The 17,760-nt window shown below is 42.9% G+C and overlaps 2 protein-coding genes across 2 annotated transcripts in view; one reads left to right on the forward strand and one right to left on the reverse strand.

Moving 5' to 3' along the window:
* Positions 1–8,542: 8,542 nt before the first annotated feature.
* Positions 8,543–11,886, reverse strand: PTRH2 (peptidyl-tRNA hydrolase 2). Its single transcript, XM_088481041.1, has 2 exons — positions 11,533–11,886; positions 8,543–9,110 (listed from the first exon to the last, which is right to left on the reverse strand). Exon 2 carries the CDS (start codon positions 9,098–9,100, stop codon positions 8,585–8,587), a length of 516 nt encoding a protein of 171 aa, XP_088337167.1. The 5' UTR covers positions 9,101–9,110; positions 11,533–11,886; the 3' UTR covers positions 8,543–8,584.
* A 35-nt stretch (positions 11,887–11,921) lies between these two features.
* Positions 11,922–17,760, forward strand: part of LOC148514729 (vacuole membrane protein 1-like) — a 42,718-nt gene continuing 36,879 nt past the window's right edge. The window contains exon 1 of the mRNA XM_088481044.1: positions 11,922–12,017. The gene's annotated coding sequence lies outside the window, so the exon portion shown is untranslated. The remainder of the gene's footprint in view (positions 12,018–17,760) is intronic.

Genomic DNA, 17,760 nt, shown 5'->3' on the forward strand with positions numbered 1-17,760 from the left:
GAGAAAGACGAAACAACCTCCGCATACGAAATATCCCAGAATCGGTCTCTCCGGATAACTTAGAGACTTATCTCCATAACATGTTCTTCACCATTCTCCCTGACTTATCCTCCCATCTGTTGCCCCTTGAAAGAGCCCATCGAGCCCTGAGACCTAAACCAAGAGAAGGTGAACCCCCAAGAGATGTCGTCATACGCTTCCTAAGTTTTAAGGACAAAGAAAAAGTCTTGGCCCCTACACGTGGAAAACCCCATATTCTCTATGACAACATCAAATTACAATTCTTCCAAGATCTGGCCCCCATTACAATTTTGAAACGCAGAGAACTTCAAGATTTAACGAGAGCACTAAGAGCACGGGGCATCCGTTATCGTTGGGGTTTCCCCTTCAAACTAATGGTTGACTTCAACGGCAAAACGATTATCATCAGAACCCCTAAAGAAGGCAAAGACTTTCTTTCCCATTTGGAAGACTCCGGCCCCTCTCCAACTGCTTCAGAGGACATATAATATGACCACAGTTACATGTTGTTTCTTATTCTCACTTGGGTTCACTCGCTATACCTGAATACGCTTCCGAGAAACATACTACTATTGGGCGGAGACTACCATCCTCCGCCATGGGATCCTAATTTTGGTCCTGAATCTCTACACAGACAGTCATTTCGTATCCTTTTTCCTAATCATAATACTATGCATTAAGATGTTTGTAGTTGTTTTACCTGCTCTATTGATTCATAGTAGAATTTTTTTGCTATATATCAACGTTGTCTCTTAGTAAGTCTATCACTCCATCGGAGCTACAGGAATGCTCTGTTCATTAGGACTTCGCATGTGGGTCCCACACGACCAATATTATTCTATTCTTTCATTGTTTCTAAGAATATCTGACAAACATATTTGAAATGCTTATGTATGTTTTATATGCAGTTATAATTGATGTTATATTTAATAAGTATACCCTTATCTGGGCTCTTCTATATGTTTTCTCTCCCCTCCCCTCTGACATTTCACATTGACATCTCTTCAGACGTCCCTAGGTCTTCATCTACCTTTACTACACAACCACAATTGGAGGGCCAAAGCTTTCTGACACCCTCATCTCTCTCCTCTATTTTCAGCATTCTCCAGTATATACAGTTACTTGTTTTCTAATCTACCTTAATTAAGTTACCTAAAGGTAGTTCGGATTCCCTTCCCTACTACCTTTCTGGACTACCTAGTCCCACTTTCCAAGTGTGTTTTCCCCTGCTGGACACGGGGAACTCCCACCCGGTTCTCTCCCCCTTGTCTTCCACATTTCTAATTTCTCTCCATATCTCATTTCTTTCTTTATTTATTTTTTCCCCCTCTGTCTTTATTTTCTTTTTCTTTCTACCTCTCAGCGAACCAGGAATCTCCCACCTACATTATCCACATTGAGTATCACGATCTGCCCAAATGTCGCTAACTTTTGCCTCCCTTAATTCCAAGGGCTTAAACACCCCTCAGAAGCGCTCATCGCTCTTCCGAACTATCCGAGATCTCAAGGCAGGGATTATTCTAATCCAGGAAACCCACTTCAAAGCGCATACTAAAAGTTTCCCCACCGCGTACTATTCTTCTAGTCGGTCTAAACACAATGGAGTAGCGATACTGATCAATAGTAAAATCCCTTTCTTTTTACACACAGTACATACAGACTCAGACGGGAGGTATATTGTCTTGACAGGCAAATTAGGCAGTTTAGAATGCATGATTGTTAATATATATGCTCCCAATTCAGATCAATCATCATTCTTCAAATCTGTTTTCTCTAAAATAAACAAATACAGGATAGGTAGCCTCATTGTCGGAGGAGACTTCAACGCAGTCCTTAACCACGAGCTTGATAAAGGTCCTACCCCTACCAGAACACGACCCTGTCCGGCAACTCGCTCTCTAAATAATCACCTCAGTGAATCGGGTCTATTTGATACATGGAGGGCCCTTAATCCCTCATCTAAGGATTTTACTTTCTTCTCGATACCCCATCAGTCCTACTCGAGAATAGACCTTATTTTTTGTAGTACGTCAGCCAGTGAACATCTTGTTGACTCCTCTATTTTGTCTAATACTTGGTCAGACCACTCCATCGTCACCGCGTCCTTCGATTTTTTTGATGTTCCACCCTCGCGACCCCCGTGGCGTTTGAATGAGACTCTGCTTACCATTCCGAAATTTCAGGAAAGGGTGAAGTCCGCTCTTGAGGACTATTTTTCCTTAAATAACGACCCTACTTGCACCCCTTTGGTGTGGGAAGCGCATAAAGCTGTTATTCGTGGGCACATCATTAATTATGCTTCTTTTAGAAATAAGGAGCGTAGGTCCCAAATTAAATTCCTGACCGGAGAGGTTCAACGCCTTGAAACCGCTCATAAATGTACTCCCTCTAATTCATTATACGCCCAACTGACCTCCTCCAGGAACGCCCTCAATGCCCTTAATGCTGAAAAGACTGAACAGGCCCTACGTTGGCTCAACCAAAAATTTTACGAAAAGAGCAATAAAGCTGATTCCCTACTGGCCAACAGATTGAAGGCCCGCAAAGCCAGGACTGCTATCCCAGCATTAAAAACGATGACCGTGGAACCAGCCACTATAGTCCATCCACTATCAATTCTTTATTTAAAAATTACTACGAACGCCTTTACAATCTCCCCCCAACAAATGACACTACCACTGACACCTCAACTGCGGACTATTTAGCTTCTTGTAATTGATACCGCCACCTCTTCCGCGCTAAACGACCCTATCTCTGCAGAAGAAATTGTTTCGGCTCTCAAAACACAAAAGTCCTCGAAGGTGCCAGGTCCTGATGGACTTCCAATGTCCTACTATAAAACTTTTCAAACTTCCTTGATACCTCACCTAACTGTGGCTTTCAACTGTATTTTAGAAGGTTCTTCATTTCATCCGCACACGACTAGAGCCACCATAACCGTCATCCCGAAGCCTAATAAGGATCCCCTTTTAGTGACTAATTACCGTCCCATTTCACTACTTAATACTGATCTAAAGCTCTTTGCTAAGGTGATTGCAAATAGGCTAAACCCCCTCCTTCCCTCTTTAATCCATCCCGACCAAGTGGGCTTTGTCCCGTCCAGACAAGCATTAGACAACACTAGGCGCACAATCGATCTAGTCCACTATATTAATATTCACAAACTCCCCTCTCTGGTGCTTGCTCTGGACGCAGAGAAAGCCTTCGACAGGGTGTTCAGGCCTTTTCTTTTCCAAACATTGCGCCAATTCGGATTCCGAGGACAGTTTTTGCAAACCATCCAAGCCCTCTACTCCAATCCCTCTGCTACGGTCTCAGCAGGAGGCCTGATCTCCGATTCCTTCTCAATAGCGAATGGGACCAGACAGGGATGCCCTCTATCGCCACTCATATTCGCCCTTATTATTGAACCACTCGCTTCTCGTGTACGGGCCAATCCCGATATTACTGGGATTAAGGTTAAACATTCTCAATATACTCTATCTCTATTCGCGGACGACATACTTTTCACGCTAACAAAACCACTCACCTCTCTTCCCAATCTATTTCGAGAACTCTCTATATATGGCTCCCTGTCTGGTTACAAGGTTAATCATACCAAATCCGAAGCCCTTCCTATACATCTACCCGGCAATATGAAGTCATTATTGCAATCAAATTTTAATTTCATATGGAAAAAAGATTCCCTCAAATATCTAGGAGTATTCATTACTAAATCCTATGACTCTCTATATAAAGCCAACTACCCCCCCATCAGCTCAATCCAGAGAGACCTGCAACAATGGCAAACACACTTTCTCTCCTGGGTAGGTCGCATCAACGCCGTGAAAATGAACATTCTCCCCAAACTATTATACCTATTCCAAACTCTCCCTATTCCTATCCCCTCCCACACCCTCAACACACTTCAAACCGCACTCTGTAAATTCATCTGGAAGTACCGAAAACCCAGAATCCGTCGAAACATACTCACTAAGCGTCCCTGGGACGGAGGCTTGGGGTTACCCTCACTGCACCGCTACTATAATGCAACCCGATTAAGTCAGTTGGCCGCCTGGCACTCACTTCGCCATGTTAAGAGATGGGTTGACCTGGAGAGCGACTTGGTAGGTGTATACTCAGTCTCTTATCTACCCTGGATGCCCCGTAAACACAGACCTAGATCCGTTCTTTTATTCCCCACTATAGCACTGACGCTTAATAACTGGGACTCCCTTAATAAAAAACTGGACCTTTCTCCACACCCTTCCCCTCTAACCCCCATTTGGAACAATCCTGCATTCCCCCTGGTCTATCCCAGACAGTGGCTTCCCCCTGGATTTCAGCAGGCATTACTAAGCTTCACCATATAGTTGAAGTTTCCTCACCTAGATCATTTTCGGACATTCAAGACAAACATAAAATTCACAACAAACTTCACTATCAATATTTACAAATCCGCCACTTCGCTAGCTCGAATCCCTCCACCCGCTCCCCTCCTAACCCCACACCTATAGAGAGATTATGCATGCATAGACCTAATGACAAAGGAGCTATCTCGCACCTTTATCACTTCATACTGGCGTTGAAGCCTCCTCCGCTCGAAACACATGAGCAGGCTTGGGAAGCGGATCTTGGCCTTTCTCTCGGAGAAGAAGCATGGGACACTATACGCTTGACTATTTCTAAATGCTCCATTAGTGTGGCCATACGCGAGAACTCATACAAGGTATATACCAGATGGTACTTAGTGCCAGAGCTTTTACATCAAATCTACCCCAGCACCTCCAATCTGTGTTGGAGAGGGTGCAGTCAACTCGGAACTTATTTTCATACGTGGTGGTCATGCCCCCTGATTGTCCCATTCTGGAACATGGTCCGTACCCTACTTTCGCAAATTCTTACCATTACGATCTCTTTTTCTCCAGCTACTCTTTTACTTTGCGCTCCGATTGATTCCATCCCCATCACTACAAATAAACTAATCCTTCACGTTTCCTGCGCAGCCAAATTTCAAATCGCTAGTAATTGGAAAGTTCAACACACTCCCAGCCGACAGGAGCTAATAAACAGAATCTGGTTTGTAGCAAATATGGAATATATCACCAGTCTACAAAACAATGCTGTTCGGAAATTTCATATCATTTGGAACCCCTGGTACACCTCTCAAAATTCACCTCTCCCAGGCCTTGGTTAGCTTCGATTCAACGCTTTCCATATAATTACATTATCCACCTGTGGCTTATCTTTTTACACTTCTCCCCCCATTTCTTTTCTCTTTTCCTTTTTTTTTTTTTACCTCCTTCCCTCCCACTCATATACATTCATCCTCACCCTACCTTCTATTATCCCCTTTTCTATTCCAGCATACTCATGTTCTAATTGGTTTTTGACTGTTAACTATTCATATATTCCGTGGCAAATGTCGTTACCTGTCTATTGCTGATATACTATTGAATAATTTTGTCTGACACGTCATTTGTACAAAATTACTGTGCCACCATTTATTTTCAATAAACGAATACAAAAAAAAAAAATACAAAATAAATGGTGTGCTAGGGAATTTGCATGGTTCTTGGATGCATTTACATCATTATAAGTTAAAGAAAGACTTTTCATACGAATAGTGAATACTGCAGTGTATAAAATACATCAGTTACACCTGGAAAAAAACAAAAGCTTAGCTTCATCACCCTTTTGCTACACAATGAGTAAAGGGGGATAGGGAGATGGACACCTGTTGAACTATATGCCAAATAGCACTATTTACAATATATTAAATCATTAAGTAAATGAGGTGGTAGTACGTAACAACAACAACATAGGTTGGATTGTGAGGGGCTACTGAAAGGAGGAGCAGCATTACCAGCAACTGAGAGACCATTTTGCATATCGCAGGTGAATCTAGGAGAACAGCGTGAATGCATTAGGATAGCATCATCTAATACTTTAAATACATTTGACAAGGGCAATCACTATGTGTAACAGTATTCAAATCTTGTATTGAGGCTAAATAACACTCCTGCTTTGAATTTAAGAGTATTGATGTTTTAAATTATGTGGGCAAAAGCGCTGAAAATTGGTATCTTTGAAAAGATGTCATTAGTAGCTATACCCCCTGGGATCTCTTTCTTTCTAGGAGCACAGTTACATAAAAAATGATGGTAAGCACGATATGTATGCACAGACGAGCAGTTGCAATTGAGACGCATAGTATCAGAAATGTATTGGAAATATGCTGGGCATTCCTGGCCAGTGACTGGGGGTGGCAATTCAGAAGCAGAAAGATATTCCGTCTAATGGGATGGTTATGGGAGTGATGCTGAAGTGATTGTGTACACAGATGCTTAATTGCTCAAATACTCCAATGAAGAATCTGCACCTAGCATGGGGCTGGTGCAAGTTTCGATAGCGAGACCGATGGTTGTGCCTCAGTCCTTGCACTTCCAGATGCATGCTTGTACACCAGGAGGTGGTCAGATACTAGCATTAGTCTAAAGTCGCAGGTGCTCTTATGGCAGAAGACGCTAAAGAGGACACGGCCGAGTGCAATCAGCCTAAAAACCTTTAATTAGCGCTATAATAAAGATGGCTGAAATTAAATTACATTTCTTGAATTAATAAAATATACATTTTACATTTGTAGCCATTTGAGCATTACTTTAGGTCCAAACCTCTTCAGAGTATTAGTCCTGGCTTGCAGCCTCTGATACTATTGTACTAGTTAGTGGTATACAGTAGCAATGCTTTCCTTGGGCAGACTGATTTTGTAGACAAAGGAAGCATTGCTGATTAATACCTGTGACCAGTACAAGAACATCAGGAACCATAAAACAGGATTAATTTTCTCAAGAAGTTTGGACTTAAACCTAAGCTCAACTGGCTATGGAGGTTGACTTATGGATATCACAGTGAGTTGGTAATTTTGAATTTACCACAATGCTTGAATGGGTTTAATTGGCAGCATTTTCCATTTCAAGGAGGGAAAAAGAGATGACATTGCCATGTTCAGCTACATGGATTACCCCCTCCAGAGGAACTAACATTGTCTCAGTGGATTTGGAGACAATTTCAAAGGGGACTGATCAAGTTCCAGACTGTGGTATATTTTACACAGTTATGTTACTTGGAAAAGCTTCCATGGTTTGAAAAGTATTAGTAAAAAACAGTATTTAGAAGACTTGTCACTTGCCCTTTAAAGTGCTCCTCTTCTTGCTATGGATAGGGTCAACAAATGTGACTCAAACCTGAGGATACCCAGAGAATGGTCACATTGAGCAATGGGATCATCTGTGACACACTATCTTTACAGTCCCCAGCATCAATGTTGTGTCAAATTACTTATCTAGATCTTGTGAGCTCTAGAACACAGGTTCTCAAACTCGGTCCACAGGACCCCAAACAGTGCATGTTTTCCATGCCTCCCCACAGAATCACAAGTGAAATAATTAGCTCCACCTGTGGATCTTTTAAAATGTGTCAGTGAGTAATGAATACACCTGTGCGCCTGCTGGGTGACCTGGAAAACGTGACATGTGTGGGGTCCTAAAGACTGAGTTTGAGAACCACTGCTCTAGAAGGAACAGTAATCATAAATCCTTTTTAAAACTCAGCAGCCGATAAGTAGGCATTTAAGGCAGAATTATATAATACTAACTAGCTGCAGTACCAGACTCCAATTGGGTGGAAGCCGGTGATCTGTCCCTCCCTTAGTGGGCTGCACTCTTTTTGATCTCTGCCACTTGGACACCATCTCTGTTGCACTGAACCGCGCCTCCTGCACAGGAACCACAGCTAGGGTCTTGTACTGAGCCCTCTGTTCTCTTCAGTGACTGCCCTCTGGTACTCTCGTTACTGAGGACAGTGCTGCCGCCTCCCCAGATGACTGGGAGCTTCACTGATCACCGCACATAACTGGTCCTTGAACGGCAGGTACACCAGCGCTTTTGTAATGGGTCTCCTCAGGTGGTAGTGGTAAGATATATAGAAGAAGCAGACACTAAATACAACAGATTGCACACACCATGAAAGTCCCCAAAGACTGTCCTTAGACATAATACCAGGGTAACCTGCACTCTAATATTTTAAACATTACATCTGCACAGAAAAATAAGAAGTCCTCATCTCAGTAGATGTCTGTGCATAACATTGCAACCAACCCGAGGAAACACCACTCTGTCCCCTGAAAGAAAATAATTTATATATTTAGAATATGTCTTCTACAAGGAAACTTCAACCCACAAAACTGTTTAAAATCTGTGAGCAGAATATCAGGGAGCAGAATATTGTGATGTTCTCTGGGACAGTGTAGGACTGGACAGTAGGGAAGACTGATGCAGCTGGCCGGCTTAAACATATTTCAGTTTGTGGAACTAGCATTCCCTGGTTTTAAATGGAATCAGATTCTACTTAACATTTAACTTGCACCTTCTAGAAGATAATAGCTAAAATCTGACTGGTTGCTATGGGCAACATCTCCATTTCTAAAAACTCTCACTTTAGTAAATTTACCCCTAAGAGTCGACCAAGAAACAAAAATAGCTGACTTGTCAGATATTTATGTTTATTAGACAAGCTAGTAACTTCAATAGAGCTTTAAATGTCCAGTCACTTTATCAATTAAGTCGCTTGGACCAGGTCCTACCCCGAGGACAGTTCGAGATCCTGGTGCTATCTGTGTACGACCAGCATCCTGTATCAGGCTAATGGTCAGTCCCAGCTGTTTTGCTTGAGTAAGAAGGTCTACCAAGGTCTCTTCATCTGGTGCTTTCAACACTACTTTCGGTTGCCCACAATATTCCCACTGTTTAAGTAATTCAGGATTTCTTTTGAGGATCTGTTTATATGCGGATACTGCAGCATGTGAGCACTGTGCAGCAACTTTGCCCTTCCCCATTTTCAAATCATTCCGCACAACTAATACCATCTTGAATTCGCCACTCTCTCCCATAACAGATGCGTTACTTTCCACCTCATTTGATGCTATACTTCTGGTGTTTCGGGAGTGTCCATAGTGGCCACGTAGGCGCCAGCCTAGAAACAGACCACATGCTATTCCTGCTGCCAATGACAGAGTCCCAGCATTAGAAATGTAATCCATTCCCAGGCACCTAAAAACAAGACCAATTTTATTGCAACTTTTCAGACTTGTATTGTAAAAAAGCATAGAAGCCCTTGGATAATATGAAAACACATTGAGATACTACACATAGCAACAAAATCTTACCATACTGCTACATTTGACGAGTGTCAAGATTGTGTTATGGTGCACACACACGGTCAGACTTGCTAGATCAACAATGAACGATTTTACCAACGATCTCATTAACTATGAACGATTTCTGACAGTATTTACATGAATTAAATCGTCCAAATCTGACTGCAAACACAGTCGATTTCAGATATCGTTATCTGACATGCGGGCACGAGCATCATTCGTCGATGCATGTCAACGATATGAACGATGTAATGATTTTTACAATCGTTATCGTTCATATCTTCCAGAAAATCTGACCGTGTGTACCCTCCATTACAGTCTGGATCACGTGCATTTGCCTTCAATCATGACTTAAACTAAATTTAAAAAAAGTAGGAAAGGCTGCAAATAATGCAGAGATGAAATCTTGTAGGGCTATTGTGAGTGTCACATACTGTAGCAGCTCATCACTTGTTCATTTGGCGAAATACAATAGAGAGGCTATTGCGCAGCATTTAGCAGAAGGATGGGGCCATATAGCATCTGCTTGGTGTCCAATCCGGTGACAGTTATATTGTGTACATATTAAAACATTGTTTTAGCTCTCTTTGTATTCCATCTGTGTATCTTTGAATGTCAATGCAACACATGTGAAACGTTGGCGGTTCAGAGTACTAAACATTTTTTCTTCTGATTAAAAAAACAAAAAATGGATGTTTGCAAAAGGGCCAAATATGGCTGTTGTTGCTGCTTGTAGATTGCATGATCATGCAGTAGGCTTAAAGCAGGGGTCTTCAACCCGTGGCCTGGGACCACTGTCAGGTGGCCCGCCGACCGGGGGGAGCTGTTCCCTGCGGCCAGCCATCAGGCTCCATTTGCCAGGCACCTGCTGAGACTTTGTTACCAGCGGGCGCCCGGCTCCGTGCCTGCACCGCAGTGCACTATGGGAGAGACGTCTCTCCCATAGTTCAGACAGAAAAGCAGCCGGGCGGCTTGGAGGCAGCAGACGCGGGATCGGGGTTTAAGGTAAGTAGTAGTATTTTTTGTTTTGTAAGTGGCTTCACTACTGGGGGCACTACTACTAGGGGGCATTTCTATTAGAGGCACTACTATTAGGGGCACGAATACTAGGGGGCATTACTATTAGAGGAACTACTACTAGGAGGCATTTCTATTAGGGGCACTGCATAAGGGACACCACTCCTGGGGGCACTACATAAGAGGCATTACCACTGTGGGCACTGCATAATGGGCAGCACTACTGGGGGCACTGAATAAGGGATACTACCACCACTGTGGGCACTGCACTACCACTACTGGGGGCATGGCATTTGGGGCACTACCACTACTGGGGGCACTGAATCAAGATTGTGCTACTGTGTGGCATATAGCTTAGTGGCCCTCAGGCTTCGTTTAATTTTTTTAATGTGGCCCACACTGTGTAAAAGGTTGAAGACCCCTAGCTTAAAGGAAGCCCGAGGCAATTTAAATTTTTTGTTGTGAAGTTGCCATGTTGGACTTCATGTTTTGTGAAAAAGAAAATGCAGTCCCACTGTTCCACTAAGCTTTGACATTTCCGGATCATCCAGCGGCCATGACCTGTCACCTATCACGCAAAGTAGATGCTATGTTTGTCAGGAAAATACTAAGAAATTGTGTGACATTTGTGGTAAACATTTGCATGAAAAAGGTTTTCAAGCCTTTTACGAAAGTCTAAGTTACACTGATTAGTTAGCAGCGCCTTCAGTGTGTATAATGTGTGGTTTACATTTTGCTATTTGTGTGTGTCATGTCAAAGTAACAACGTGCAAATGCCGTTCGTTCTGCCAACGTTGTACAAGTGGAACATGTGTCTATTTTCCCTTTTATTTTACATAGCAGCTACAAGTGTTGCATACAACCCTAGTGTCAATCTAAATTCACCATATTAAACTTTCAAAGCAATGGCTCATGGTGCAGCGGGTAAAAGGTTAACAAATGGATACAACGCTATGTAGGTTCCTTCACCAGCAGGGGGCAACACTGATATACTGTATGTTCCTCACTTGTGGTGATTGGCATTTGGTTAGCCTTACTGTCTGAATGTCACTCACAGGTAATCGAGGGGCAATATTTCCAATATAAAGGGCAGAAATACTTGCTTAAGAGCTGCGCAATCAATGTAATAGGAGTAAAGAGTGTCAGGCAGGAAGGCGCACGTTAGCCCTCGCTATAGTCACTGGCAGCACCACACACCAATCCCTGAGAGCAGGGCCGGGTAGTATGGAAGGTCTCCCTGGTCACTGCTGACAGCATGTGGGACGTCCACCAGTAACGGGGAGGGGGGGAGCGCTCACCGGGCACCGCCGCGATCTCTCCACGTCGTTCTCAGCTCGATGCTTCCTGAATCAGCGTGGTCAGGCGTCGCCCACACACAGCGTCATCGCTGCTCATTACCGCTGCTTTCCGGCTATGGGACATATTACCGTACACGCCGTTGTCTGTTCGCTCGATCGGTGTGATCGGTCTCGGCGATACAAGCTCTGAAGTAATACAGAGAATAAAAGATAAGTGGCTGATGAGATGTCCGTGTGGCCGCGGCTGGGCATGGCGCATGGTGATGACGAGGGATAGAGGAGGTGGAGGGGGGCGGCCGCTGAGCTGACAGCGGTGACGAGGCTTCCGGTGGAGTGACCCGGTTAGTGTGACAGATCGCGGGTGAGAGGCGGCGGGGAGGAGGTGAGTGAGCCGGGGACGTTATCACTGCTAGGTCCGCATTGTCCTCACGTGCCCGGGCTGGTGGTAACCACCTGCAACGTTATCCGGGAGGGCTGGCGCACATGTATGTATGTATGTATGTATGTATGTATGTCTGTATGTCTGTCTGTATGTCTTATCACTTGTATGCGGTTATGGTAAAGCTCCGTGTATGATAGTGATGATCATATCTCCTCATATACATGTCCTGGAGCCAGTGCTTGGCTGCTGCACCACTGTTATCTTACCTTGAAAATCAGAACCTATATTAAGAGGTTGCTCTCTCTATGTTTCTACATACATACAGTAGATGCTGATGGCCAGCTGACAGGACCCAGCCACAGACTCGGATCATGGCTAATTCCGGGGGCATATTTTTCATTCGCTTCCACTATATATCACTTTTTATATGAATCATTAGTGCTTCCTGCTTATACAGGGGAGTCCCAGCCACTTTGATCAATGTATGGGCAATCCTTACAAAAGGGCTATAATGTAGAACTTAAAAGATATTGAAGTTGCCATTTTTATCAGTTTCACATAATGAATATAAATGCTTGTTTACTTAGGAGTTTTAAGTGAAATGTAAAGTTTTTGGTTGCCAGTTCCGCTATAATAAACAGTCTCACTCATTGGCAAGGTGATATTCATATTAAAATTGTCACTGTAAGGCAGTGGTTCCCAAAATTTCTTGAATCACGGGCCCAAGAGTATCAGCATTTTTATAATGGCACTCCTAGGCCAAAAGTTTATTATTGAAAAATTCAGCAAAAAATATGAAATGAAGTAAATTGTGCTTTGCTATCATTATTAGATTCAGTTATGTAGTGGTGGACAGGGCTGCGCCTCTGTTTGTCTACATATATTATGATTGGCAGCCACCAGTGCTGGTGGCTGCCAATCACATTGACCATAAATTACTTGATGTGTTCCTGGACCACCAACCAGTGACACCCTTGCAAGTGCCCAGTTTTGGAACCACTGCTGTACGGTGTTGTATTGATGGGAGAGGGGATTTTGTACTTGCAGATGGAAGGTAATAGATTTTATTCTGGCTTTTTACAGACCTGTATAAAAACACTGTATAAGCGATATCCCTGTAGCCCAAACTGCTAGAAAGACTTTAATTTGCTGAAAAACACTTGCTTTTTATCATTTTTCAACCACTGTTAAACATTGTAAAAAAAAAACCATTTGACACCTTTGGGTCTGTCTATTCATGAAGAAAATAAAAACAAAATTGTTACTTTTTACCATATATTGCATAGTTTCGATGTGTATAGCTTTAAGTAACAAGTCTTGTATACTTACTTTTCCGGCGATGGAATCTGGTATCCAGGGCTCCAGCAGTCCTGTCTTCAGTTGCGGTTCAGTAGTGCGGAGGCGAAGGCAGGTCCTTCCTGCGCATGTGCTGGTGGCTGAGCTTAGGGAAGGCTGCAGTGGCTGCTGGGATATCAAAGGGAGAGCAAGCGCCGGGTGCTGGGCAAAATACAGGGAAGTAAGCCATTTCCCTGCCTGCTTCGTCATGGTGTACAGACTACGCCATCCTGAGATGGTAAAGTACGGTGATGTGATTCAGCCATGGGGGGGGGGGGGTGCCGCCGCCGCCGTCGCCGTCGTTGGAGAAGTAATGAACTTCACCATGGTAACCTGTTCAGTGAATAGCCCCAAGCAGAGAAAAGCCCTGTTTACCGCAAAACAAGGCTTTTCTCTGCTCCATGAATTAGAACTCCTTTTATGGACCTCCAGTAATTTTCTTATGGCCACTTTTAGCCTTCTATATGGTTTTTCTATGTCAGTTGTCACTCTTCTAGCATACAGGATGGCTTACCTACTTTTTTACGCTCTTCTCAAAGTTTGTTTGCTGTACAAAATTTGTGTAACCTCGCCACGAGTAGCGCAAATTGGCATTTCTAATTGGTTTGCACGTTTCTTGGGTGCGAGTTTCATGAAACAAACTTGCACCAAATTGAATTGATCCTCTTTATTCAGTTTACTCCATTTGTATTTTTGGTCACAAACTTCAACATTTCCTTTTTTACTGAGTCTTCCCTGCCCCTATAAACAACTGCATGCTCACAAATAACTCCATATTAAGCCTAAACAATGTATTCTGAGCAGAATAAACACACTCCCAATACAATGTTAAATCGCACCGTGAATGAGTTCCCAGAGATATTCTATTGACCGCTCTGTTAAGCCTGACTAGAGGATTTTTGGCTTAGAACGTGCGCTAACCGCATCGCATCCGGCATTTAAGTCGGAGAATGCAGGTTACCACGACTAAACACCCGGCTTAAGGTGCCATAACCTGCTTCTCCCCATTTTAAGTGCAGGGCGCGATGTGGACAATTGAATAGCTCCGGGAACTCCTTACCGGTGCTATTCAAAATTGCGTTCATTTGAATTCCCCCCCCCCCCCCAATGTATGCACTTGTACAAAGGCAAGAAAAAAACATGTAGCAAGTCAACATTTTAACTTGAATTGTGTCCTCCTTATAGTAAAAATTATATTAGAACAACTTTATTTCAGCATACATTTTGCTTCTGTAGAATTTTAATAGTAAAAAGGCCGCACAAGTTAAAATCCTGGATATTTTTGAAATGACTAAATTTGTGTCCTGTTTGGCCATACACGTGAGCTGACCAAATTGGGCATATTCAGATGGTCACACCAACCTCGATTTTATATACAAATGAGGCCACTGGTTGAATGTTTTAATTTACGGAAGATGAAAATGCTCCGTATTCTCCATCGCTGATGTGGATAGCCCACACTCTTCTTTCTTATATGACCATTGACTGAAAAACAAAATCAGCAAAAATGGCCTGCTACAGCCATGAGTTTGTTTTCCGTTCTAATCTCCATGTATCCCCAATTAAAGGGATAAAAGTGGATAAATTGTTAAATTAAAGGGGCCTATCCATTAGCAGATGTTTTTCTGAGCGATGATAGGCAAAAGATATCTATTGAAAATTCCGGTGGCTGTGCTGAACGATATCTGTCATGTACATGACAGATTTTAGCAAAAGATGAACGATATCGCATGACATCATTCAGGGAGTGGATTTTTTTCTCTCCAGCGCTCTGTAGCTGCTGCTAATATCTTTCGTCGTTTACCGCATATAAACTGCCATATATTTCTAATATCTGGCAGCGATATGCGATAATTGACCAACATGTTGGAGAGATGAAAGATGAAATTTATCGGCCGCGGGAGTGCGCATCTGTCATCGTTCAGGGCCTGTCCATAGCAGATAAATTGAACGACTGAACGATATATTGTTCAGTCGTTCAATTTATCTGCTAATGGATAGGCCCCTTTAGGTTGTTAACTTTTTGCCCTATTTCATTTATTTGTTTGGTATTTAAATTTATAATGTTTTCTTATTACAATTAAAGGGGCACATACATCAGCAGTCTCAAAGACACAATTTACAGATTCTTTGATTCCCCCCCCCCGATTTAAATATGCCCCAATCCACCAATCTGTGCCCATAAATTGCAGATATTTTTCAGTGATTTGTAGATCGTTTTCAACAAATCACAGATCTGCAAAGGCTCATCATTTTACTAGTAATAGTTGGCAAATCAGCTGATTGTTTCCATATACTAGCAATCTACAGCCCCGATTGATCACTGAAATTCAACATGTTAGACAACCTGATTTAGTGATTCCAATCACTTTTTGATTGGAATCAGCAATCGGTGAACCCCATACATTTGGACAGTCATCTGCAAAACGCCAAATTAATTGCACGTAACGTTACTTGTTTTTCTTCAAGTTTTCATTTTTTCTGTATAATGTTATAAATGTGACCAACTGTAGTTAAAATTCTAATTAGGCTCTCGTAGGGCTCGATTCAATTCAGTGCGATGCCGAATCGCCGCGGGAGGGAGCTCTCGGAGCTATTCAATTCACTGCGCTGTTTGGTCCAACAGTTGCCAGTTAAGTCGGAGAATGCCGGTTCTCGCGACTTAACATGGATGTTTAGTCGCAAGAACCGGCATTCTCTGACTGAAGTGCCGTCCGCGCTGCTGTTATTGACGCGCTAAGCAGGAAAACAGCCGCGCAGCTGGCACTTTTGTTGGATTTCTCCTTGCACCCTCAGGGGGTGTGAGAAGAAATCCTTTAGTCGGACCAAACCACGTTGTGAATTGAATAGCTCCGGGAGCTCCCTCCCGGGGCTATTCAGCATTTGCTGAATTGAATCGTGCTGTTATCTGGTTGCCAAATGTGTGTATTGACTTCTATTGAGAGATTCTGTTGCAGATATCTAAATTAAATCTGGATTTATTTTGATTCACCTTAAAAGTAATTCTAGTGTCAACAAATACTATCCTTATGGATTGCACATGTATTAAATGAACCACTGCGATTTTTTTATTTTAAATATCGATTTGCTGTTTTTTCGGTTGGTTGGAATTGTAAATGTGCTCATATTACAAATGCAAAGTCCATGCTTTGTGAAAATATCATGGGAGCAGGATCATTGCATAACGCTAAGTAGTTCAGTAAATGAACAAAGTACATATTTTTATATATTTATACAATTTCTTTTGCATGAATGCTAGAAGTATTCGTTATTTCTGCATCCCTTAATGGTAATTTATAACAGAACTAGAGGTGGTAAAAGTTTTTAAATGACCAAAGGTCATATATTTTATTTTATTTGAGTATGTTGGCTGTTTGTTGCTGTTTTCTACAACTGTTATATATTTTGTGCCTGGCATCTTTTAATATTAGTTATTTTAATTAGCGATCACAGTTGAGGGTTGCCTTTAAAATGAGTTCGGGAAGACATGCAGGAGTTCCCTCAACAGCTGTAGATCAGGGATGCAGTCAGGAAGCCGACGGTCGAAATGCTGACGCCAGCTTCCCGACTGTCAAATCCCAGCAGGGTACTAATGACAGGCGTTGAAATCCAGACGCCTGTCATTATACATAGGCCCGGCATACCGATCAAAGGTAAGGCGGGAGGGTTAGGGGCTCCCGGAGGGAACCTAGGGTTAGGCACCCCCCCGGGAGGGTTAGGCTAGGGGAAGGGGTAGTTAGGGTTAGGCACCTCCCGGGAGACTTAAATTTAGGCTGCCGGGAAGGGAGGGTTAGGTTTAGGCACTTAGGGAGGGAGTTTGGGGTTAGGCACCCCTAAGGGAGTGTTAGGGTTGGGGGGGGGAGTAGAGTTATTAATACTCACCTAAATCCCATGTCGGGATTTCCACTGCTGCCGGTCTCTGGATATGAATAGTCGCGGGCATTCATACTGCTTCCGTAGATCACACCCTATTACATAGACCCCAAGGTCTCTGATTTACAATAGATTTCTCCAAAACATTACCTTTAGAGAATACAGATCAATAATCCAGATGTGTAATGTAATTAGAGGTGTTAGAGCACAGGTTCTCAAACTCTGTCCTCAGAACCCCAAACATTTCATGTTTTCCAGGTCTCCCCACAGAATCACAAGTGAAATAATTATCTCCACCTGTGGATCATTTAAAATGTGTCAGTGAGTAATGACTGCACCTGCTGGGTGACCTGGAAAATGCGACCTGTGTGGGGTCCTGAGGACCGAGTTTGAGAACCACTGGTATAGAGTGACTGATGAATGTATCCCCCCTCCTTATACAGTACTTGACAGTGCTCTCTTATAACTTCAGAATGGATTAGGCAAGCTCCTGTTTCACAGTGTATATCCTCTTTGTGGAATCCTACCAATCTAGGGGGTGATTCAATTAAGCACTGTTGATAGCGCTGGGAAGGAGCTATTCAATTCAGCACACTGTTAGGTCAACTAAAGGATTTCTGCTCACACCCTCATTTCTT

Source organism: Taudactylus pleione, unplaced genomic scaffold (assembly GCF_031769625.1).
Source record: "Taudactylus pleione unplaced genomic scaffold, aTauple2 ptg000260l, whole genome shotgun sequence".
NCBI classification, from domain to species: Eukaryota; Metazoa; Chordata; class Amphibia; order Anura; family Myobatrachidae; genus Taudactylus; species Taudactylus pleione.

What these genes read in the sequence shown, in the direction of transcription:
- PTRH2 (XM_088481041.1), bottom strand. Translation starts at nt 9,100, where the DNA reads ATGGATTACATTTCTAATGCTGGGACTCTGTCATTGGCAGCAGGAATA.